The following is a 26,764-nucleotide window of genomic DNA, read 5'->3' as shown; positions in this document are numbered from 1 at the left end:
TATAACATCACATTCTAAAGATGTTAAGGTTTTTCCTGTGCAGTCGTTAAAAATAAATAAGCTTTTGAATCTGACTTAACAGATTGATAAAGCTTTTCATAAACTCAAGCCCCCTACATCTTGAAAGGCAACGGTCGTCAGGTCAACATGAAAGCACTGCTTGGTGTAAGACGGACTTATGCACTAGGCAAACAGAGATTATCTTGGAGGATACTGATTCCAAGAACAGCAAAATTGAAGTTTGCATCAATCAAAGCCGTTCCAAACGGCGATTATTTTAAAATAAAGCTAAAAGATTTACTTCTCATGAAATATTAATATATTTAGTACTCACTTTTAAGAGTTTATCGCCAGGCTCCAAAATTCCTTTTGCAGGACCATCTGGTAAAATTTTTGTAATGAAAATCCCCTGCAAAACAGCAAAGCAAATTTGAATTTGAACAGCGAGTTTGAAAATTGATTCTTTGGTGGCTAACGACAACATATGTCGGGGAGGTTAGAACCATTTAAGGGGAGGGGCGTTAGAAAGGAGTCGAATCTAATGAATGGTCATTTGCACATTCACATTTCAAAAAGTTTTGTTTCCAGCAAATTAAGGCAGTTGTATATCAATATTTTTAGCAACATAGCACATACCCTGGGTGCCAGAGTATCTCTCAAAAAACTCATTCTTTAGTCTCAACAAATTAGTTTGAAACTAGTCACAGAAATATTTTCTGAGCGAGGCTAGGAAACCACTCAATTTTTTGCCACTGCAGCCGGCTACAATACTTTATCCCCGGATTCATGAGACCCTGGTACCCAGGGCATAGAGCAAAGTTTTTCTTAGTAAACATGGAATATCTTGAGGGGGAGTGGGAGAGGGGGGGGTAGGGATTTCATGAGTTCTCTTTTCAAAAGGTCATTCTACTGAACCTGCTTCTCCAGAACCACCCTCAAATGGTTATAAGACCTTTTTCTGTCCCTTTTACATCAACCTTGATTAGATATAGAACATCTAGTCCATTGAACTACACAAAATAAGGTAATATCAAAATAACTGAAGTAACAATGGTTATTTGAGAATAAGATCATATTGTGTAAGATTGAAGTCATGAGGATTGACTAAGACTTCAGTCTTGTGGAAATCAACCAAAACTGCTGTGGAACTATAATTCATTCGCTGTTTACTTTGGAACTTCGAAAAAACATTACTCGCTTGTGCAAGAAAGCAATACTGTAATGATATAAACTAGAATTCAATGCATCTCATAGCGCTGATTTTCGTCAGGAAAAGATAGCATATCATAATAAAAGTCGCTTAGAACTTATTACAATAAACTGATACGGCCTTTCACGTATAATGCGCTTCGTGTCAACATCTTGTGTCAAGTGTCAAATTTTCTCCAGTGTCAAAAAACTATTACACATACACAAAATGTTTTGTTTGACATGATCTCACTCGAATTCCATATAGCTCTTCTCAGATTAAGAATTCATACTGGATTTGTGGTTGCAAATCAAAATTTGGGTTGTACTAATGAAAAAACCAGATAGTTAAGGCTTGGTGATTTCTGATTTCCAAAAAATATCTGTCTGTCAGTGTGGCGAGTAAACCAGAAATGAATTGTTATGAATGTTATTTAATTGTTATCATGGGCATGGTTAATGAAAGAAGCAGAGCTGAAGGTTTGGCTGCAAAGAATGCAAACATCGTAGTGAAAAATTGCTAAAAAAGCCACTCATTTAAAAGTGAAGCTACATATATCTCTTTGAAAGAGCTTTTAGACAAGGGATTGCCGATGAAACGTCTTAACGAAGAAACGAAAATAAAGAAGTTATGACGTATGATCATGCAATGAAAGTCTTTTGACGAAACACACCCCGTAATACAACTGGGACCAAGCCAACTGCAGAACACCGCAGATTACATTCTTCAATGTAAACGCGTCAAGAAGCGACTATGTTTTTACCTCGCCTAACAAACTGAAGTCAAAAAGCTTGTTTTGCCAAAACACTACTAAATAAGATCGTAACACAGGGCCATACTAGGGTCAAGAAGGCGCTCATTGTACCACAAAAATAAATTCCCTGTTATCTTTTTTGGGAACTTTTAATCCTTCATAATTCCAGATGACGATCGATCTCTGAACGATGATATTTTCAGTGGTATGCCGCTGAACCAATTAAAACGCAACAGACAAACAAGCAGTATGACATATGCAGCGTGTTTAGAAATTAGCTGGGCACACCTGTCCGAATACTGGTTGATTAGGGCACACGAAGGTGAACCTAATAGAGAAAATTATGGTTATACAATGATATCTGATGGGCTTAACCTACAAATGCTCGTTAATATTTTTATCAGAGAAACACTTGCGACAAACACCAAACCACAACGACAAGCACATTTTAATTATTTATTGTCACCTTAACTCAGTAGATACGGATGATAATCACGAGTTTTACACAAAAATATGACGCGACGAGGGTTTCTAGGACACCTCATACCGGCCCTTAAGGCTGATTTCCACGAGGCGAATTCGCTTCGAAATTATCTTTGATTTCCACGAAACTGCGAATTCGCTGCGAAATTATATAATATTTTCCGCCAAAACTCAACTTTAAGGCGCCCATTTTCAGACCTGCACGCATGGCGAATGTTCCAAGATTGTTTTCTTACAAATCAAGCAAATTTACCATGCTTTGACTGGTTATGAGGTGCTGCGAAATATTTCGCCGAGAAAAAGTAGAACTCTTTTCTACTTTCTTGCGAATTCGCTGCGAAATCAAAAATCAAAACTGCGCATGCCTTGATGCCTTCATCAGATTTCGCCGCGAATTCGCTGCGTATTCGCCTCGTGGAAATCAGCCTTTAGGAACGCAAACACACAAGGACACTTAGGAACGCAAACACACAAGGACACTTATGCACGTATAATCTAACATAAGGAGAATAACTGGATGAGAGCTTCCCTTTTATCTTGTCCAGCTTCCACTTAGATATATCTCAACCTTTTCTTAAGTGTATTCGATAGCAAAACAAGATAATTTAGCCTGGATCGTAGAGGTCAACAGAGATTTCAAAATGAACAGAAAAACAGCATATCTAAAAAGTAGGCTTTGCATGCAGAGAGTAACGAAGAAACAGCGTTTGCTTAAAGAAATTGCATAGCATACGGCTGTTTTTTGCACAGCAGAAAAGACAGTGCATGCGATAAAGTAATCGCTATGAGTGCAGCTACATTCAGTAAAATATGTTGATCAGGCATTGGCAAACAGGTTTCAATCTATTTCTACTGCAGGTTTGTTGACATCCTGAAAATCGGTAACTTCGAAAAGAAACCTTGCTTACACTCTTTTTTTTATAAGAACAATTTTATAAGAACACGAGCCTCAAAACTGGTCAAAAGTTAAGAACAAAATAAGAACAAGGTGAGGCTGAGCTTCTGCAAAATGCAACTTTGAACAACGCTTTTTCTCAAAATCGAAGATTTTTAGCGATGTGTGAGTGCTTTTTCGGTGAATATTCAAATTTGTCAGCAAATTAAGGCTGTCTCACTCACTCTGTTGGCAAATGAGGCCTGAACACCTCCTTAGAGCGAAAAAGCTAGCAATAGCACTGCTTAACCCTCTTAATTTAAAAACAAATTAAGAACAATCCAGCCTCAGATTTTCGAAAAAATTAAGAACAGTCAGCCTGAACTTAAATTTACTGGTTCTTATAAAAAAGAGAGTGTATTATCTATTTACTTCAAATTTGAAAAGAAATAGAATTAGGCAGAATCTGCTGTACTGGCAGGGCATCCATCTTAAGCAGTCACGCTAAATATATAGATACTTGCATTTCGCTTTTCGTCACACAATTAGAATCAAACAAAAATATGGTTGGCCTTAAGCGGTAGCCTTGACCACATTAACATGTAACGCTTTTAAACCCAACAAACAACAGGACATCAATATAGTCTCTCTAAGTCGAACAGTCTAAATATAGTGGGTTACTTCGAAGTTTGTGCATGTTGCAACCAAGAGCAGGTCTAGGTCAGTGTTTAGAGCGCTAAAAAAGTAGAACCAAAACAATTCGTAAACTTGAGAATCTGAAAACATGCGTAACCCGAGATGAAATCTGGTCCTTTAAACCATGCACCATTGCAAATCCTTGAATTATATTAAGTCTACAAATCCTTTATTTCTTCTGTTGGCTCGATTGAACCAAACACGGAATAGCCATTCGCGCCAGCTTAAAACAAGGATGAACTTAACCAGGATCTTTCAATCTTTATCCCGAAACCCTAAAAAAGATTTTACCTCAAACTTTCAAAGTTTCTCCCAGTTTACCGCTTTGAAATCCACTTAAGAGATGCTGCAGCTTAATTTCTTATCTTGGCTCCCTTAAAAAATCACGAGGCGTGCCAACTGCCCCGCGGGACAAACCGCGATCAATCTCGTCCTTTATCAGTGTTCATGACTTTTAGAAGCAAAAACCATAGGAGAATTTTGGAAAAGAAAGGGCAAAAATCAGCAAGCGATCGAATCAAGATCTCAAAAACTGTCCGCAGTAACAGAAAAAATAATTCAAAATACGCACAGAGGAATGAAGTTGAAAAATGTTTTGCTTTTTAGCCAAATGTGAAGTAAAAGAAGCAATGTCAAGACTGAAGCAAATGATGACATTATCTATAAGACGATGGATTTCAGAATAAATAAACTGCGCGATGTAAAAACATGATAATTTTTGTTTTGAACGAGTTTACTGTAACCCAAGACAGGTGCATAACGAGCGAAGCATTAAAAATTAAAGGTGACTTATCATCATTGACGTCAGAGATTGAAAAATGTGCGCTGAAGGAAGAACTAAAATGCTGTTTCTAGAAACACGAGGACGATTTATGCAGAGAATTCCGGCAAAGTAAACAGAATCGCTGACAGCTCAACATCGTTTTTTGTTTGACTTAGTCTCAAAATGCTGGAATGATACGGCAGCAGTGGTATGTTCATTCGGAGTAGAAAATTTTGGTTGAAGATGAACATTTCAGAAAAGTTGATGTGATGATTCAATGTAAGCCAAGGTTGATAGCAGTTCATGAAATGGCTTGAACCAGTTTAGAAAAAAAATAATTGGAGAAAACCACACTATTTGTTAGGAAGTGTTAGTCCTAGGAAAAAGAACTCGTTAATGAATGAAAAAGTTCTTTGGCCAGAAAGACTATAGGGGGAAAGCAGGATAAATCTCGGCAAAGCTAGGCCAGTATGTGATTTTCTAAAATTCCTGTCGTCAACAACGAGTCTTCTTTCAAAATGAATGTGCGACGAAATGAACGATTGGATTTTTGTCGAATTAGCAAATCCCTTTAAAGATATAAACTTGAAATTTCAATATATAATATTTCATCGAATCGAGTATGACAAAGAAATTCTTAGACTCACCTGATCGCCTGGTCTGAACGGGTTAGGCGGAGCACCAGAACCTCCTGATATGCTGAATCCAAGGTGTGGGTTCTTCTTCAACACAATACGAAACTGAAAAAGAATGTGCAACGCAGATTGAGAAAATAATCCAAGTCCTCTGTAGTAGCAGTGAGCTTTGAACGAGACTCTGCAGTGTCGCTGGCAGGATTCGAGTTCCTCGTCTCAAAAAATGATACCTTTCTAAAATCAATCTTATGGAAAAATGAGAGGTTTTTCATTTTGGAAACAAATTAACTCAATAATCTATTGATGAAATGAGATCCAAACATTAAAAAGAGGTTTATGCTGGTAAGGTCTTTCTGTTTTATTAACAAGGCATGGTTCACGATGGGAGCAACGGAGGCGATCATCCCCTCCCTTAAGCCTATGGGGCACAGGGGATGGTGTGCCATCTTCTAAAAGGAAGAATTTTTGCATGGACTGTTTTACCAGCATATGACTTGGAGACAACTTTTATTAAACTCCAGGTAAATTAAATTCAAGACAACGAAACTCTGCCCTCTGCACCTATGACGAGCTAATCGTTTTTCAAGCATACCTGGGCGAGAGACGGTTTTCTCTTTTGAATTAGTGTGACATTCTTTCATTAAATGAGATTCTTTCAAGGTCGTCGATGATAGGCAAAAAGAGGTTGTTATCAACATGGTTATAAATGATCCATCCTATTAAGACGTAATAGGCTCAAAAGATTTAAATTCAGAAAGAAGCCCAAACAACCTATAGCACAAATAATTTTATCAAACCGTAAAGTTGGTGGTTATAAACATCTCGTTTGGTTTGAATATAATGCGTCTTAAAATATATTAAGACATATTAAAACGTATTAAAAATTAAAGACATGACTTTAAAACCCGTGAATTCTATGTTACATCTTGTGGAGTGTCATAGAAAGAGTAAAATGATTTTTGTACAATTAAGAATTCGCCAAGAGAATTTACAAGTGAAAACATTGGTGAAAAGAAAAAACGAAGTAAGCATTGCGAGAAAGAGGCTCAAAGATTTGTGCATCGAACTGTGTGCAAATTGTAGAGAACCAACGCCCATTGACATTATAAACGTCACTATCTGAAAGAAAATAATGCGATGCAATGCGAGCAAATAACAGAATGCGAACAAAAATATTTTTGGTGCCGCTAAAGACACTTGAATCCTGGATCAGTCCTCGAAACGATATGAAAGGTTAATAAAAGTAAACCTGTTTTTGTTTTTGAGGCGGCCGCCTGTAGAAAATTTTGGTTTTCTTCAAAACAATAGAATCGTGAATTTGCATTACCCTGCACATAGTCAGGTTATCAGAAAGATAAAAGAAGAAAGCGTTCTGCATATTTTCTTCTTCGCTATCATATTCGGTAGAAACAGACAAGCGCAGCTCTTTCAGCAGAGTTTAATTATTTACAGCATGTTGCTACATGTACTGCAACAGACTTGAGGGACTTCGATTCACGCGATATGATGTCCTTTCTTAACTTTTCAGTCTCTCTGTTTACACCTTAATCTTAAATTCTGTAACTTGATAATTGAGTACTGCGTATGTATAATTCACACTGAACAAAAAGAGAGTCTTATATGTAGGTTATAAAAACTAAAATGCTCTAGTTTATTCGATATTGAAGTACACTAAAACATTAAAACTAGGCGCGTGAATTTTCGACTTCTTTCTTGAATTGAGCGCTTCGTTCACAAAATCTTGCTTGATTGTCCAATCGTAAATATTTCCTTTACCCTTCTTCCAAAGATCGATACGCTGTCTGTACGATACTTCCAAAGAACTAACAGGTACATTGTATTCAAAACACGAAAGTACCAAAAGCCAAGGAAACAGACCGTTTATGTATGCAGTACAACCAGCGTAGGATCATAGAATAATGGAATAAATTTCCAGAAAATGTGAAGAAAAGCAACAAAGTCGAAATCTTTAAAAAGCTCCTAAAGTCACAATCATTCAAGGCATCAGATGTAAAAAAATATTTAGGATCGTTTTATTTTGCTTTTTTTAATAGTATTCTAGTGGTACTCTTTTTGCAAGATTTTAGATTGATGACTTTTTCAAGAAGAATGTGGAAGCTTTTGTTTTATAAGTAAGATTTTAGGCCTTACGTTTTCAAAGGGACAGTACACTGGTATGGAATGCTATATAAATTTTGCAGTATTAGTATAAAAGATGAAATATCTGAATAATACGAGCGTTGAAAAGTGAAAATAACATTGGCTGCCGAAACTCCATAATCGAGTAGAGAAGCAATAGTGAATTTTATAACATATCCAAATTCAGGTATGAAAATAACCTACTAAAAAGCATTATAAATAAATACGAGTTCATCAAAATGAGAATACTGAAAAAGTAGCCAATAAAAGCTATATTTCTATTTATCATAGCTTTATGACGCTCCCAGTTCTAAAAACGATATCATGCTTTTGTACTCATAATCTTTTCATACTCATTATGTAGAGGGTATTTTCTCGTAATCATAATCCATAAAGACAATCTATGAATACTGTGCTGAGAATATACAAGACTAAAAATTGGTGAAGATAAATTATCGACAAGAAAGTATATATAATTAATAGTGATACGGCATAGTGAGAATAATATATATATAATAAATAATATATAACAAGAAAATTTGAAGGTAGGGAGAAGATTATCAACGCTGGATAACATAAAGAGAGTTAATAAAGTTCAGCTGCTAGCACAACCACAAGCAAGGGTGCAACAAAGCCAAGACTATTCTCTGTAGAGCTCATGCTATCCCGTGGGTTTTAACTCTCCGTATCTAACTGTGTGAATCTGGAACAACTCTCTTATAAGATGAATATATAGGGGATCTTTTACGAAAAACTAGAAGAAATTCTTAGAAAGACGATTGACAATGCTCAGGAATAGCATCAAACAGTTCTCTGAAAGACCCTCGCAATCGCAACATCAATAGAAGGAACGAAAAGGAAAATTGTGTTTCAATTCCAGATCATCAAAAGTTACAAAAATTAGCCATAATTCAGAAGTTTTTTTGAATAGTATTTCAAGTTGGAAAAAGACTTTCAAATATGAATTATATAATCAACTTTCAGCTTAGATTGAAACTATCAAAACAACCTTCTGAGAAATTCATTAACATTTAGGGAGTGAAAGCATCTTAAATAGCAACAGTTGTGAAATTAGGTTTGCTAAAAAAAAGCCATTACAATAGCATTAAAATATTGAAGTTGCATTATTTAAAATATCACTTGCAATTGTCATTGTTCACAAGAAAGAAAACAGAGCAAAAAATTTGAATTTATGGGAAATACCTGCCACAGAAAAAGAAGACAAAAAACGACTCCAACGCAAAGTTGTAATTTCGCAATGCTTTCTAGTCCAAGAAAATTCCTCTTTAGATCTTTTTCAGTAAAATGTTTGATGAGATAAACAAAAGATTGAGTGTCGAATTAACAATGTTTAAAGTTAACAGTTTACTTTTGATCAACAAAGCGCGCAAATTCAAGGAATTGATTGGTGATGAAATATCAGTCGTTTTCTTGTCAAGTTTAATAAAAAAGTTTGAAGAAACACTCTAAAGTTTGTCTGTAACTCTGTTTGTCAGTTGTCTGTACTTGCAATTCTGACTTCCGAATAGAACGAAAAACATTTCCTATAATGGGTTGAAGGATTCAGTTAACACAAATTTCCTTATTGTCAAGTTCAGATGCAGTGATACATGTCATTAGATAGTTCCATAAAAAGAGGAGTTCAAAATATCGGAGAATTTCCTACAAAGAAAGGAATGGTTGATATAGAAAAACACCTGATATGATTCCTACCTGACAAACACACCAAGTCGACATAGCCAATTCAGGCAGCATGATCGCGTTGTGGAGAGGCCGAAAGGAATGAAAATGAAGAATGCTTTGGGTCTGCGAAATTCAGGGGGTAATAAGAGCGAAATTGCCATTTGACAGGGGGGATGACTGTCTTGTAAAAGAGAGCATGTTTTCAGAAGGAAGCTGAAATAGGTGAGTTAACCTTCTGTAACTGATTGAAAGAAGCATACGCAGATTTGTAACGGTTTGTATGATCAAAATTGCCGGCTAACCGAATTTTCTGGGAATTTCACAAGAACGGCGCAAAAATTGTTCGGTTTGGGGGGGGGGGTGTGGTTGGTCACAAAAACTGAAATGATAAAAATCAAATGTTGATGCGGTTGATATAAACTCAAACCGAAATACAACGCAGATTCACCAGAAAATTACTATTTTTTATGTCCAATTGCAGGCAGCGGCAAGTTCTCGTAACGCAACGAGGGACACGTTTTCGAACGATGGCTTCCGGGTGACCTCGAAAGTTAATAGAGGTTCAGTTAATTGAGGTATAGACAATCGAAGAAATACTGTGAAGATTTTATTAGAAATTTTGGAAAAAAGTTCACCTTACTCATGGTGACTGTGGCTTTGCTTGCGATTCAAACATAATATAACTTCATCAGAGCAAAACTCTCTTTAATTGAACTAGGCAACACCCTACTAACAATAAGAATAGCCACAAGCTAAATTAAACAAGATGAAACTATCATATTGAGAATTCCAGGGTAGGGATGACTGAGCCAGCTCCACTGCGATGAGGCGAGGGACTTAACAAATGATTGACTGGCCAAAACTCAAGTGGGATGAATTAAGCTCTCCATATGAATTAAGTCTTGCGTCATCTTAACTAAGTGGGCTATCTCTTCTCGTATAAACAGGCCCTAAATGAAATCTTTGTCCTTGTTCGACAGAATGTCCCACAAGTGTGGCTGTGTTTCTATAAACCTGAAATCATGTCTACTTAACACGGTTAGCGAGTTGTTTTTTAAAGGATGTACGTCAAGAAAGATTTATTGAAGGCAAATTCATTATCAATCAATTGTTTGCGCACGTTGAGTTTGAGAAAGACTGACCAGCCAAACTGGTGATGAGAAAAACACTTACGAGCATGATCTTTAGCTAACGATATGAATTTAAGCAGATCGTGTCATTTAACCTTTTTGAAAGCCATAGTCAGCAATCTCATCTACAAATCAAGATTATTTATACACAAGAGTGGATTTACTAGTACTATTCAGTTCAAAAATATTTGAAATGAAATGCATGAACTCTTAGTAGACACAGGTCGAAGCCGACTTGATGTCGACAGTCAATGGCTTAAAAATTAGGCCCATCGATAAGAGCACAGCACTTTAAATAAGAATTGGATCGTTGGATTGGGTTTGTTATCATTACATTCACCGTTATTGTTAAAACAGTTATAATCTGATTACAATTATCAAGATTAGCATTTCCATACTTTTATTACACCCTACTGTTTAAATGTGAAAGTGCGTTCCTAAGTACAAGGAACATGAGCAACTTATACCTCTTGTGGATATATATGTAGGATATGCAAGTCTCAATCACCTGCATCTAATCATATTATTACTTCATTGCAGCAGAATTGCTATTATCAAAACTGCCTTTATGCGATCCTGAAATCTTAATGACATGTCTGCGAAATATTTACATCGATAAAACTACTACCACGTGTTTGAGATCGAGGAAAGAAGTATCCAAGGGGGGCTAAATACAAATTCAAGCTGATAATGGCGATAACAATGAAGATAATGACGATGATGATGATGATACACGCCAAATGATAAATGATGATGATGTAAATGACATACCGGGATAGTGATCATAATGACAATAATGTTGGTATTGATAATGATACATGATGGTGATGATGATAAGGATGATTTATCATCACGATTAATGATCACGATTAATGATCATGATTAATGATCATGATTGACGATCATGATACATGTCATGATGATGATACAAGGCACATAATACACGATAATGACGATAGGGACAATCAATCAATTGCTCAACATGTTGAGCACACGTTTCCTAAGAGGCAAAACGTTTCAAAAGATCTTAGAGCTGTGCAGGATCGTGGCTACAAAATGTCTCAGTGGCAAACCTTGGCAACAGGATGATTCAGAAGCCATTCTCTTTAATTCTTCGCTCGATAAGCCCCCCTTACAATGATAAAATATTGAGGGTGAACCTCGTCATGAATTCACATCAGCTATGGGAGTGCATTATTAACAATGGCAGGTCCCACGCAATCTAATTTTAAATAAGTAAAAAATAATCGTCTCTCTACTGTTGCATTAAATTAGCTTAAACTATGAATAATAATAATGATGATTACTTTAAGACTGCTTTTGTTGTATTCGGACTGTCTGATAAAAACACTATTGCATTTTAATAAGAATCTCTGCACGAAAAAAAAACATTCGACCTGCTGACCCAATGAATTCACGATTAAGTTTTGCTTAGAAACAGCCAAACAGCAACCAAAACCAATATTTATATTCTTTTGCGAGAAAGATATTTTCGCAAAATACCACAAGTTTAACCATATTGCAAGCTACAAAGCCTTTGCAAAAGAATTCAGAAATCTTCTTCCTACCAAAGACAACAAAACTTCCCTTCATTCAAATATTTTTATGATCAAAAGCCATCAATACCTCAGGCTTAACCTCAAAAGCTAAAAAGTTGTTTCAAGGAAGGCAGAAAACTGTGCGTGATCTGTCTGGAGCACTAACAAACTTTTTAGACTACTGTTAACAAAACCATGAGGTTGCTTGTGAGCCAAGAAGGCAGTCAGCAGCTTTAACTTCAATGAACTATATGGAACCGTAACAGTTCAGGTCCCGCGAAAACAATTCATGTTATAGGGGGGAAAAGTTACACCTCTAACCAAGAAATTACATTACAACCTAGAATTGTTGTTGATTCGGAGGAAGAACAACGCCAGAGCAACTTATAATCGCCATGCTCTTTTTAGGAAACTAAGATTCCGAAGAATAAGCTATAAAACAGGAATATCATATGAAAAAGAGGCTGAAATATAATTCCAAAACAAAGTGAGGTTGAAACTTTTAAATTCAGCTTTGTTTCAGCAAGCTTTTACTGGATTGATAAGAAAACAGCTTATGGTGAAGTACTGAACTTACATCAGAAATTTAACTACACTTGGATTGATAAATACGATAGAAAGGACAATATGAACCCTGGCAACAAACATCAACTTAACTCCGCAAAGTGCTAACCAATGTGCATAACAAAAAGTTGCAACGTTGTATAACAAAACGTTGTATAATGTGCATAACAAAAACTTAACCAAAGTTGCAAGGGCATAACAGAAAATATTATTTATGGAAGACGACAGGATCTTTTTTGAATCCCTTAAAACACCTTTGTGTTTATATGACACGGTAGAAATTTGTTATTGTTGGGAAAATGGCTTATATTAGAAACAGAAAATTTCATCACCCACATATAATGAGGCATAACCAAACAAATAAATACACTATGCAAATACACAATCACCATGTAAATGCAAACGAAATTAAAGCCATTTCGGAGGCTGAAAATATAGAATCCCCTGAAATGTAGGCAATCTTACTTTGATGTATGGCATATCCTTTTAAGACTAAGATGTCATTAACTAAACGCAGATTCGTGTTTCAAAGCAAACACAGGAATGAACAGAATCAATTAGTAATATTAATCAAAACCTACCCACGTAGAATTTCCAACTTTTGCGATAGCTTTAATCACAAACCACGCATGCAATGTCTCATATCAACGAAGGTAATCAATCTACGTTACAGAAATTGCCGACGATGAAATTAAACGCCTTGCAAAGGCTAGCAGGATGGCTCCAGCTTATCTTAGTTGAAAGATCACAATAATTGGTGGAGAAAATTACGTATCCAATCTTCCTGGTGTCTAAAAAGTTTAATGTGCATTCATTCATGTTTAGGTCTTCAAGCTGCTCTTATGAATTAAGGGTGGGGAAACACGGCTGAGTGGCAACGCCCAGAAATAAACTCTCCTGACCAATTTGTACATTAATTAATATTAATGGATTGCAGGATCGCAGCTCCAGTACCGTTAGCTCATGGGGCATTTATAGCAGTAGATGTTCGGCATCAAGACAGTTCCTATGACAGTTCCGAGAAAAGGGCGTTGCATGTTGATAAACTTTATCTGTGACTTTGTTGTCTGAATTCTGAAAGATCCAGCCTTGTCAGGAAACACCCCGAAGACCGTGACCATGAAGAACAATTGCCAATTAATTAAGACCAATGTGTATTAATGATGACATTGTTCTAGTCTGGTCAATAAAAGTCCAAAAAGTGCTCCAACTTTCTAACGACAAAACTTAGATGACCTGTTGAACTGGATGTCTTTGAAAAAAAAAACAATTTAAAAAAGGCGGAGTTTGGGTGTGGCTTTCTGTTTTTGTTCTCATTAGCCGCCCTCATGGTTTCTGCTCATGACGATTTCATAAGGGTTTTTATGGTTCTCAATTGTAGGCACCTATTACTACGCAGGTTTACACTACAACGTCTCTCTTCCATCAGCTCATAACAAGGTGTAAAGAGCCTGGCATTAAGGCCTTGCTTCAATGAAAAGATCTAAGAGCTTTAACAAGGGCCCTTTCAAACAAACTGAAGTTCAAGTGTGACAAAAAGAGAGTCAACAATATTTTAAGGGTTTCGAAAGACGTTTGCTTAGCCTTGTTTCTATGGTAATCAATAAAAATATTGTCATGTTACCCTCACAGATTACATCCAAGTATCTGGCGAGGAGAAACTTTAAGATTGTCTCTGTGAACCGCAATTATTCCTCCATTAATAAAGGTTTTTAATCTACAAAGATTGTAAAGACACACCCCTTAGAAAGGCCTATGTAGAACCTAATAAATACCTGTCTTAGTCAACAGAATGATCCACCGATCCCCTGTAATCTAGCAAATGTTTAGGAAAGCTATAAGAATCTCTCAGAGCAAACACAGCAAAATAGAAAAGGACTGTTATGTTCTTGTAGTCTAACAACCATATCCATTGAATAAAGAAAACAATAGGTATCTATGATCCTTGTCATGGTTATTCGAGCATATTTACTGAGGATATTTACTATGACACACTAGGCTGTATCTCCTCTTATCTCCATTATAAAACGATGATCAGTTTATATATTAGATTTATTGGTTAGCTTACTGCCATATGTTGTAAAAAGTCTTTGATAAAGGAATTAACATGGGAAAGAGGAGATAACGACTTCATCAGTTTTAGGAACATTGTGTTCCAACTAGACCAATCTTCGTTGCTTTCAACAAAATAATAACCATACAGAAATTGCTTCAGGGTCCAAGTTTATTATACAGCATTTGATTGTTGTCGTATAATCAAACTTATAAAATCTGTTCAAATTACAGTTTGATCCGTGAGATGCATGACTTACTGGCTACTCTGCGTATGTAGAAGATCTGTCGACGAGTGTGTGTATATCGAGGCAAAAATCTACCTTGCTTTGTATCCTAAGATTGAGCTCAGTATATCATGGAGACGAGGCTAAATTTACCCTCATTACAGACATGTCAGTTTTTTGCATAGGTCTACGTTCAAAAGATGATATCTCAAAACATTATAGGTAAATTTTTTCAATAAGTATAACGACACTAGGTTTATCAAGCTGAATACAAATTAGATTTTTAGGAAGTTACATCTTTATTAAAGGTAAAAAAACTAGAGGCTAACCAACAGAAGTTTTGCAAGTAAGGTTTTTTATGCGCGTTGGTTTGACTTTGAAAAAAATGAATATCCAGAGACACTTCCAACGAGCTCATACATCATGGATGGGTTTTCGGCGATTTTGAAAGAGATATCAAATAGACGTTCTGTAAGAATCCATTTACTTATCTTGTAGGTCTCTTCTAACACGTGCTCGTCATTCAGAAACAGATTGGGAATAAAACATGCCGAAGAAGGCTAGAACAATAAGAACTGATAAGAACTGACATATAAGTGTAGATTTGTTCTGAGGGCGACCTGTTTTCACGGCTATCAATCACCACGGGACCCACTGAAAACGGGACTTTACTGTCGAGATCAGTGGGCCTAGGAGGGATCCTAAGTAGTTTTGTATGTCAAAAGATCCTCCAAAGCTCTCCAGAAGGTCTAGGTAGTGACTACCCTGGGTTTCAGAGCGTCAAGGGTAAAAAAAAGTGGAGCGTCGAGGAAATAGGGCGCTGCGGGAGAGACCCCCTTGACGCTCTGGAACCCAGGGTAGGTAGTGGCTTCCCGCCCCAGTTCAACCAGCTCAACTATAAAGTAGAGTGGATCGAGCTCCATACTGTCTTCTTGCATGTTTTAAGCCAAGTCACTTTCAAAAGAAATGAGACCGTAAACAGAGGCGGGAAGCCATTGCTCAAAACCAACGTTGTGACTGATGTAGACAGTCGATGGACCCAAAAACGTTGTTAGGAATGATAGTTAAGGCCTCCACCTCAAAGTGGCTGTTCTGGGGCCCTCTTCTTGGATGAGAACAATCTTGTAACTGGATAAGCTCGACCCAGTAATTTTTATAGATCAGCAGTTCGATTTAACCAAGTAGAGCACCGTTGCACGAGAAAGTAAGGTAAATCACCAAAAACAAAAAGGGACCCCTAAAAGTCTTAGGACTCCTTTATACTTCTTCAGATTTTGAAACACCCATCGATTCGGTGTTTCGCTGACAATTGTCACAAAATTTCTATATTCGTGAAGCAAGTGAAACAAGTTACTGGAATAACAGCCAATAGACCAAAGTAATTGGGAAAAATTCAAAGAATCAGATAAAAAAACATTACAAATTAAGATTAGGAATTTACAATTAAAAAAATTAAGAATTAAAATAAACAAACAAAATTATAAATAAAGAAAACAATTACAAAAGTAATGAAAATAATAAATATATCAAATAAATAAAATTAGTCTATAATTAATTATAAACAGATTAATGTGAGAGAATCGCTCCTCCATACTTGGTTTTCAATGAAAGTGATCGATAATCGTTTTCAGAGGCAGTTCAACGGCCATTTAGTACATATGCATCTTGAAGAGTGGTTTTTCAAGATGGCGGACATGCTCAGAAAGTTGCCCCTATAAAAAACTCTTAGGTATTATCGCATTCTTGAAGTGGGGTTCATCTATACAGTTGTCCGTCCAACCTTTTACTATAATTAACTTTCTTTGTAATATATTACGTTTATCGTTATTTAATAAACTGAATGGATTTCGTGGCTGAAAAATGTTGAATGAAAAATAAAACCAAAAAACAAAACCCGAAAGATGTTTAATAAGAATTATTGATGAGAATGTAATATAAACGTCGATGTTGCTGTTATTTGGGCAGAAGGTTTGAACGATTTCCAAATCAACATATATACAGAAGTTGAATTATTTATTGAAAAATATGCTTGCGTTTTTTGGTTAAAGATGTCTATTCGTTAGGCTTAAAAGCATATGCCGAAAACCACGGATACGCGAAAGACGTGTTTTGATGACAAAAAGGGTCATATTTGTGTAATATACAAAGTTATATGGATGAACTGTAGCAAAAGGCAGAACTGTGTTATCTGCAGAGAGTGTAATGAGGTTTTCAAATTTGAGAACAAACTAAGTACGCTCAATCAATACGCTTCAAAACGGATTCATCTAGAGGCTGCCGCTGACATCAGGCATTGTGCAGTTTCTTTGACAGGAAAAAGGAAGGTTTTCACGACTGAAGATTTTGGAAAATACTGAAGTTCTTACTTGTACACTTCTTATCAGGCTATGAGCCATAAAAAATGAACATATTACATTATCAAAAACTCGATCGTTACTTGTTTTTCCAAGCCAGTGGTTTTCAAAGATGAGTCGAGCAAAGACGATGTCGGTTTATACAAATCCCATTTTATGTGTAAACAAAAACAAGGTTCCTAAATAAGCCAACGTATTTTCCAACCGACTCTAAAACTGTTGTTTCTGCCGTTGTGACACACTCAAGACTGTAAAGATGTTTTTGTCCATTAGTCGAAACATATTTCGTTTGGAACTTGCGACTTTTGCAATATCACAACATCATTAATTTTGAATGCTGAAGGTTTTGGTTCCGAAAGTGACCCGTTTTCCAAAAACGCTTGGATTGCCAGCGTTTTACCTATACATTTAAATCACATGTAAAAGGGAGTAACAAATTAATAACAAAGACTCATACAGTCTATAAGACCCGGTTCCTTTCCCCCTCTCTAAAAGAAGTTTGCGAGTCAGAACAAACAGAAGAAGCCAAAGAATCTTCACGCAAAAACAGATATGTGCATTTTTCTGGGTATTTTGTCAGCCTAACATTCAAGGGGGCTGGCATGCTGGGATTAATTAATATCTTAGCTTCGTACAATTATGTAGTTTAAAAGCGAGGGCAGTGAACGAAACAAGATTCAGGGCGCAGTTCTACTACAAGGCAAAATAGAGTACCTTAGTTTAACATCATTGACTCATTTTATACAACTTTCGACTTTTGACTACAAAACATGAAAGAACACCATCGAATACCTCTACGAGTGCTAAATCAGCTAAATCTTTTGCAACTTGACTGAGACATAGTAGGTAAAAGAGTTTTGCTAATGGATTAATGTTGTTTGTAATAGGTTCATTACTTGAAAACCAAGGTCGAATTATACTGATTGTTGGGGAAAATGTATGTGTTAATGTGGCCATATCTCAGTAAATTTCCAATACATGTACCTAATTTTGCATATAGAGACATTTCATAATGGTCTTTCTGATTGTGCGGTCAAAATTGAAAATTCCAAAAACACTTACTTTCGGCGTCGTCATTTAAAACTCCATATGCCTTCTGATCTTAGAAACACGCTTCATAAGCGTAGGGGAAATAGCTTTCGCTGTTCCCAAACCTCGCCCTTATTTGCTGCAAAATTTATGCTTGAACAACTCAGTACCTCTTCCCAGTAACTGCGCTTCTATTCAGGTGCACGGAAGACATGGGACAACCATGCTTCATAATAGCATCCAGATGCTTCATAATAGCACCAGTGTGAGAGTCGTAGACACAGTCGATGTAACTACACAGCACCGCTGTGGGAGCGGTTGCAGATTCTTCGCACGAAGTAATTAGAGTGCATTAAAGCAATCGCTAGTCCGTTGAAGGCAAATTACGTCGCGACATGAAATATGTAAGCAAATTCAAGTAAAAGAACATGGCAGGTGTCTGGGTTAGTCATTTAGTAGGATACAGGTGTCTACAAAATCGATATTTTGCATTACACCTCAGCAAGAGATGAGTGCATGAAACTGATCGATACATCAAGGGCTGAAGAAGCAAGTTCTTCATAACAGCAAGGGAAATACATTGTATGCAGTATACACGCCAGGATATCAAAATTCACATCGGCTCACGTCTAAGAGAAACAGCACATATATTTCAAAACTGCAAATCAGCTTTACTATTTAAAGAACTGCACATCAGCTTATCAGCTGTAGCCATTACACAAGCCATTGAAAATGTTCTGAAAAGCAAAGCATAGCTGCTGAAAATACGCCAAATTGGCCGGCTATGTCTAGAACCTTCTCTTTTTAAAACCTAGTCAAAACGAAAGGAGTTTTCCATCAATGGAAGTCAGCAACACGGTTTCCTTAAAAAATATTTAACAAAAATCCTCCACAATTCACTAGGACCTGTTTATTTCAACATTCCTTGTAATTCTTACTTAACCATCCGCCCGTAACAGCTTTGGTTCGCATTTCGGCGAGAAAAGAAGTAATTATTTAGATCACACAAATAATACTCTGGAAAATGACTTCTTTGAGAGCCTAGCCACAACCTAGTATAAAACCATATTGACGAGCAAATTACAAGCTTTTAAGTGAACGAAACAGAATGTCATGGACAAGAAAGTTTCTTTGAAAAATGATATGGACGGTTTTACTCATTTTCAATTTGTTAGGAAAGAAAATGGATGCTTGACAGCGATGACAAGAACTATACTTCAACGTCCCGTCACAAATATAGGTAAAAAGTACGAATAGGAAGATAGGAAGAAAGGTGTAGGTAAGACTGGTGGACTATGCAGAAAAGAGCATGGCTTCCAGAACCTGGAGCCTACCTTTGAGTCTATCCTTGTGATTTGCTTGGAAACTGTCAGAGAGTCTGTGATGTGCCTGAGAATACTAACGAAAACACTTTAAATATAGGCAGGTTGTTTTCGATGACAATTGCTGTTGCTATTGGTGGGAGTTGCACAGAGCTGTATAGTAATTTGCAGATATCAATAAACCATAGCTCGAACGCGGCCTGAGTATTTTTAACCGGAAATCCATTCTCAATGTAAACGAACTTTGAAGAGCAAAAAGAAAATCAGCTTCGTATTTCGACATCTAACGGAATTCAAACTGTTTACTGTGAGAATAATGACCAATGGACCACTTGTCGCTATTCAATAAAGGAATAAATTAAGTCCGCCATTTTAATAAGTTCTTTTCAGAATAACCATATCTTTAGTGACTTACCATTTCACCTTGCTCCGGAATAGAAGGACATTCTAGAAAAGGAATTAAATTTATCAAGAATTTGCAGACTGTCGAAAGAATGTAGATCTTTATACTAGTAAAGGAGGTACACTCTTTTTTATAAGAACCAGTAAATTTAAGTTCAGGCTGACTGTTCTTAATTTTTTCGAAAATCTGAGGCTGGATTGTTCTTAATTTGTTCTTAATCTAATAGGGTGTAAGCAGTGCGAGTGTTAGCTTTTTCGCTCTAGGGAGGTGTTCAGGCCTTGTTTACCAACAAAGTGAGTGAGACAACCACATCGCTAAAAATCCTCGATTTTGAGAAAAAACGTTGTTCAAAATTGCATTTTGCAGAGCTCAGCCTCAGCTTGTTCTTAATTTGTTCTTAATTTATGACCAGTTTTGAGGCTCGTGTTCTTATAAAATTGTTCTTATAAAAAAAGGGTGTAAATGCATTCTGTAGGAGCTTAACTGCCCAAGGCCAACTTGAAAAATTAAATACATTAGCATTGTGCAATTCAAACAATTCATGAGCTTTATGGACAGTTTCTGTTAATCAATCTTATTCCTATCAGAGCCAGCGGCAGCAGACATCTAAAATCACCGAGCGATTGAAATATTTGTGAAGAACTAGTTTGCCACGTTATCGCCAAGAGAAATCTGACAGCTCTTTTGAGCAGTCGAAGCAGGCCTATCACTGACAACAGCCAATCGAATAATGATTTTCTGTGCTCTTTGTCACGTGACAAAACACACAATCCGTACAATTTGGGTTTTGATCTTCAATATCTAGGAAGTCTGCTTAAAATTACACGATTAAACAAGACAATCCGTCGTACCGTTTCTCCAATGTTGCTGTTCGTCCACAACTTCTGAGCTGCCAAGTCCCGAGTCTGCGCTAGACTTTACGTTCTTAGGATTTATATCTTCGCCCAAGTGCGCGCCGTCGGACACAAAGCACTCGTGTCCATTCTCCTGGCTTGTTCTGTCGTGGTCTGAGTTTGTACTGGAGCTGGAATGATCCATTCGACTAAGTAGCGGCGGCGAATTGACGTCTCGACGATGCTTGTGGAACTGTAAAAATGCAAATTTTGCAAATTAGGCTCGATTTGTAAGACACCGGGCAAGTTACTGTGAATACAGTATAGGCGAAAGCTGATTAATTCTGCCGGGAGCTTTAGGTGCATAACAAGGAATCATACTTTCCAGCAACCATTGCAGCAACTGGTCAAGAACATATTATATGTTCCGGTCAACGTTCTATCTTCACATTTGCCAAAAATGGATCATAGAATGGAAATCTTCAAGTTGAAATTAGTTTGCACCGAAAATTTCATGTTGTTTGGATTGTCGGGCAGTGCATTATCCCAGTTTAAAAATTTAGCAATTCCTGTAAATTTTAATGAAATTTGTTGATGTAGCGAAACGTTTTCATTATAACAGAAAATTCCGGCTGAAACTAAAGAAATATCTAAATATTCAAAACCAAAGTAACTCGCGACCGAACTGTCCAAACGACACAAAGTTTTCAGTAGAAACTAATTTCAAGATGAAGATTTCAAATCTGAAGTCTATTTTTGGGAAAGGTCTGAAGATAATGAGATGCAGAATCGATGAAATCAACCCGGAACAGAGAATGCATGACAAGGAGTATAACTACACCAACCAAACACAACCCGCTTGTTTGACGTTTTAAAACACTTCAATTTGAAACTAGTTTCTGGCAATTTACACCAAATGATTATAAAAAGATGCCAACATTACCCTTGGCGAACCAGTCATCGTGTGGACGGGGGAGGTGGGGTTAGACAAATCATCGTTTCGCGTTATGGCTTGATTCTGCAGGTCTCTTAACAGCCTTTCCTCTTCTTGTCGAGTGACGTCATCACTAGCCCCATTTATGCCCTCCTTGCCCACGGGTGCACCACTGGTTGGCGACAACGGTGCCTACGCAAAGACAAAAAAACGACTTTTCAGTCCCGATGGAACAATACTAGATAAGAGCATACGGTAACAGCTGTTTTTCTGATGACGTAAAAGAGCATCTCTACGCGAAAAAGTCAACCTGCTAGAATGGCTTTGGAGTGATTAATATTACGCCAACGATAGAAATATATTAAGCATGACCACTTCTCTCTGTAGGACATACGTGAATAGTACAAAACTTTTATAAGAATGCTATGAATGTTTTAGCCTCGATATTCAATAAAAAAGTTTTCTTTAAGGCTAACAATTTTCTTCAAGAATTCTTGTTTTTATCAATTTGATATGGTTTTTTTGCATTTGTTTCTACCTAGCATCCGAAGGTAGTTTTAGGACACCGAGAAGCTCGTGCTTATCGAACAGTGTCCTTGTCCTTCCTCTCGATGTGACCACACCTCATGATTCCTATGCCTGGAATTACAGAGAGCTTCTCACTCTGGGTGAAAGTTTGGTCATGCCAGGGACTCGAACCACGAACCCTTGGGTCTGTAGTCAGCGCCTCTAACAACTAAGCCATCCTCGCACCATGACATGGTTTCACGGGAACATCGTCAGCTCTTGCACAGAAACCACGCTTTTTGAAACAACGAGATATGTCTATCATGTGATTCTCTGTTATGAGCATTGCAAAATAGGCAACTGCTGATAAATGAGACACAAACATGCGAGCTGAGGCTGTGCAATATTTCCATTATATGCTTAAGAACAGTAGGATTTGGAGTCTGAATATTCCTACAGATGATATTCTTTTACAAAATAGACAATATTATTTAAAAAAAAGAGTGTATAACGCAAAAAGGAAGATTTTAAAGGCTGCAGTTAAATAAAGAAGCAAAGAAGACATATAGTAAAGATCGAACCATAAAAATTGTACTTGTCCGTGTCAAAAAATTTAATGCAAATTGAAATTAATCTAAATTTCTTGACTTTTGAGACCAGGATTTTAAACCTAAAGTTGCATAATATTTTAGAAAACAGACAAGCAAGGGAGGTAAGGGAAAGAAATGACGTGCTTGACTTTTTAAGACAAGCTCTCCAGAAAATTAAAGGCTTTTTTTTTATTTTCAGTTGGAATGCATTATATATAATAAATGTTTCAACGCAGTAAACACAATAAATTATAAGTTGCTAGCCCTCCACGCACATAAACTAAATGCGCAATGCATAGAATTTTGCTGAATGCCGGCCTTGAGTGCCTAATTGAATTCCTTATCAATAAAGTTGTGTGTGTTGTACGTCGAAAAAGAACAAAATTTCATACAATAAAATAACGACTTTGTACATGAAATGAATATTTGGTACGACGTTTCGAGCATAACTCTTCATAAGGTAAAAAAAGAATAGAAAGATAAGGTGTTAAGAAGTGAAGAGAACGGTAGAGTCGAAAGATTAACTATATGGAACGTAGTAGAAATACAACGTAGAACGTAAGACGAGATTGAGATAAGGCAAAAATTAATAATAGCTTGAATACCTAGTTCGATTCTAGAGTGCCCAGCACAGGATAGAGATTAGGCGCAGTATCGCAGCGATATATTTCGCTTAAAGGAGATCAAGTACAATTAATATTACGTCAGCAAAACAACGAGGTGTGTTATGTAACAGGCTCTACTTGTTTTTAAGATTTTGAACATGCTTATTTAGCAATGATTTCTCTGAACAATAAAATAGAAGTTCATTTAAAACGAGATTTCAAGGCTTTTGGTGTAAGATCAAATTTTGACCTATTTCTTACTATGAAAACCAGTTCAATGCGTCAGAAATTTGCCGAGATATGACTTCACGAGTACAGGCAATTCTCCCTTTCATATCAAATTAAGTTGTTCTTGGTTTAGAAACTTTATGACCCTAGCCAAAATAACAGGCATGCGTTTGCAACTCCAAATCTTTAATTGGCCAAATATTTGGTAATATGAGCTCGAAAAGGTGAACAATGAAGTTTGGTGCAATACTCAAATGGAATTGGATTTGGAGAACTACATTAGCTGTATAAAATTATACAACCAAAATCAATTTTACTTCTAGTTCATCCATACATACACTGAAAACTTAAACCTCTATATCAAAAAATGCAAACAAAAAACTTAAGGGGAAGAAGCAAATGAATGAATGGGTGAGGAGCAATGCACAGGGTTTGCGTAGAAAGGGAATAAAGCACTCGATTACTCTTTTCTTCAAATTAGTATGCTTTGATTTTAAATGTAAATATAAATTGGAATGTTGGATTTACCAGCAAAAATATCGAATAAATTAAGGGAAATGCATAAAAACAGGATGCAGCATACCTTTTCTTCCTCTTGTAAAATTAATGGATTGTCGTAAACCTGGGACAATTCACCACGATGAATATGCTGTTTGGCAATGGCTACGTCCCTGAAATGCTGAATTTTGTCACGAATGTCTTTCTGGTAAGGAGTTGGTTGTCTTGAGAGTCGAACCTAAAATGTCAGACACAGATTTCAATCTAAAGCCTTATTTAAAAACAAGAAGCAAACATTTTAAAACATACTGAAGCTTTTTTCTGATACTCCTCAGAATATGAAACGCCAGAACAGGAATTAAAAATTTGAAGCTGAAAATAGTACTAAGTTGCTAAGTTGGGGATTGAAATAGACCAAGCAGAACAAAATCACGTGATAAGTAAGGTAGCCTTATCAGTGCCCGTGTGCGTATAGGAACTACTGGAGTCCCAAAATCGAACACAATCCTAACCCAGGTAAAACTGTAGTTTCCAAACTTGATATTTTTGTTAATCGAAGATTATATCTAAACAGAACTGTTAATGTCTTAGTTTTGGTCAGAAAGTTACAAAGTTTTTTCTGTATTGAAAAACAGACTTTTGTTGTGTTTGAATTGATGTACGAGTGATAAGTACGATCATATCAGTGGTTTCCATAGTAAAATGATCTAACATTTTGAAGTCGTTTCAAGACAAAAACGACTCCATAATACAGAGAATAAACAGCGTTATTGGAAGAAAAACATCAGATGGAAATCTTAATCAGAACTTAGGATGTTGTAGATAAACATATAAATACCGCTTGACTGTCAGCATCATCAATGTCAAAGTTAACAGAAGTTCGTTTTCTCCACTCCTCTTCGAATAACGATGCGTGGAAGCTTTTCTCATCTGATCTCGTTACACTTTCTGCAAAACAATCAAATCACTTTTTTGTGCAAAATGACAACCATTTTTGTAACAATTTAAGTGAGCAATCTTGCCTAAAAAACTGTGTAACAGGATATTCACACGATTTATAATAAAAGCCTAACCATTTTCTCTATTCGCGAGCAAACTAAAGTTCAGAATTGTCCATGTTCTTTCATTTTTAGGATGGTACAATTATACAACAATAACAATACTAAAATTCTCCGCACGTTTGTTTAAGCATTTCATTTAAAGCTCATCCAACTTATTGCTCAACAATTCCTGGATGAATTTTGGATGGAATACGGGATCGTTTAACCGGGGTTAAATTAAACGGTCATGAGTTTTATTAGCTTAGGCCTGCAAATTTTCTTAAGAGAATGTGGGAGGATTCAGTAGAGCCATTTTGGTAGGTTCCTTGTGGGTTGGAAGAAAAAGAAAATAAGCTATATAAAAAAGTGAAAAAACCGAGACATATAGGCTCTTAAAGTACAATTTAAAGACATGTCATGGCTTTTAAAAGGTTAATATTTGTTGAATGATTTCCAAAAAAGAGAAAGAAGTGTAGCTAGGTCAGACAAAGTTTCAAAGCTGGTTCGACTCATAACTGTACAGTTAGCCAATTGATAGATTAAATGAAAAACACTATGACCTGGCATTTATTGCAATGATGAATGCGGGTGATAAAGAAAAATTATTTATTCAATTATTCTTATTTATTTGATTGTAGACTGAAATCGCCTTGGTAATAACATACAAGACAAATAGGCTTTCATATAATAACAAGAAATAGTAATCCATTTTGGGAAAGATTAAATAATTAATAGAAATATTTGGAATCTGACGAAAAACACCGATTAAAAACAGGTAGGTTGGAAATCAAATGATCTTAACCGTCGCGAATTCCAGGTCACTTGAAAATGAATGCGTCTTCAACAAATTATGGCTTAAGTCAAAAAGGAAAGTGAACACGGAATCTGAGATTTATCACATTAAAACCGGATTAAGGTATCGATAAGAAAACTAAAATTTGCAATAAATTTTTCTAATTTAAGCCTCTTTTCACCGCTAACTTTATTCTGTCTAATCTTTGCTCTTCTATTTCCATGAGACATAGATTATTGTACATCGTTAAATGTGATTTGAAGACTATAAAATCTTACCAGCCTCGATTTCGCTAAGAGAATGCTGGGGAAACATGTAACACGTGAGAAACCTCTTCTCTTTTACAGGATCGAACTCTGTCTGCAGCGGAATCAACGGTTTGGACTGAAAGATGGACAGAATTGTTGGTTTAAGCCTAAGATTTCAACACAGTAATTATTAATATGCACAGTAGAGGGCTTATACTTGACGCCATGCTGTTTTTTGAATAGCAGTGACAAAGCTCTTGGGAAATAAATTCGACAAAGCTCTTGTTTTCTCCAGAGACCGAATTTCACTCGACAGGTTTTGCTCGCGCGCGCGGTATAACCAATCTTAAGCATGCGCTTTGTCCAGATCCCTTTGGCCACAGAGAGGATTTTTGAGTCAATTTCCAGGCACTATGCGCGCCTGTTTTCAGCTGCTCAAGTGACGGCAGGGCTTTGGATGGACGCAGAGAGTGCACAAGAAAAGCTCAACTGAAGGTCGGCTTTGAAAGAAGTTAGGAAGTCGGCTTTGAAAAAGGTTAGGAAATATTGGATGAAAAGCCTAACACAAAATCAAGACGGTTATTAACCAAGACATTGATAACAGCGAAATACACGCACCATCTCGTAATATTGGAAGGGAAATATTGCCTTAA

The 26,764-nt window shown here is 36.5% G+C and overlaps 1 protein-coding gene across 1 annotated transcript in view; it reads right to left on the bottom strand.

Moving 5' to 3' along the window:
* LOC135695021 (uncharacterized) overlaps positions 1–26,764 on the bottom strand; it is a 50,621-nt gene that overhangs the window by 2,587 nt on the left and 21,270 nt on the right. Inside the window, exons 13-20 of the mRNA XM_065213958.2 lie at positions 26,142–26,247; positions 24,869–24,978; positions 24,116–24,268; positions 21,612–21,794; positions 20,687–20,921; positions 19,848–19,879; positions 5,407–5,499; positions 335–409 (exon numbers count right to left, since the gene is read on the bottom strand). Coding sequence (XP_065070030.1) covers positions 335–409; positions 5,407–5,499; positions 19,848–19,879; positions 20,687–20,921; positions 21,612–21,794; positions 24,116–24,268; positions 24,869–24,978; positions 26,142–26,247 — 987 coding nt within the window. The remainder of the gene's footprint in view (positions 1–334; positions 410–5,406; positions 5,500–19,847; positions 19,880–20,686; positions 20,922–21,611; positions 21,795–24,115; positions 24,269–24,868; positions 24,979–26,141; positions 26,248–26,764) is intronic.

The sequence above is a fragment of the Rhopilema esculentum genome, chromosome 8 (genome assembly GCF_057945365.1).
Source record: "Rhopilema esculentum isolate cy_ngs chromosome 8, ASM5794536v1, whole genome shotgun sequence".
In the NCBI taxonomy this organism is placed as follows: Eukaryota; Metazoa; Cnidaria; class Scyphozoa; order Rhizostomeae; family Rhizostomatidae; genus Rhopilema; species Rhopilema esculentum.
This window is presented reverse-complemented; position numbering and strand designations above follow the sequence as displayed.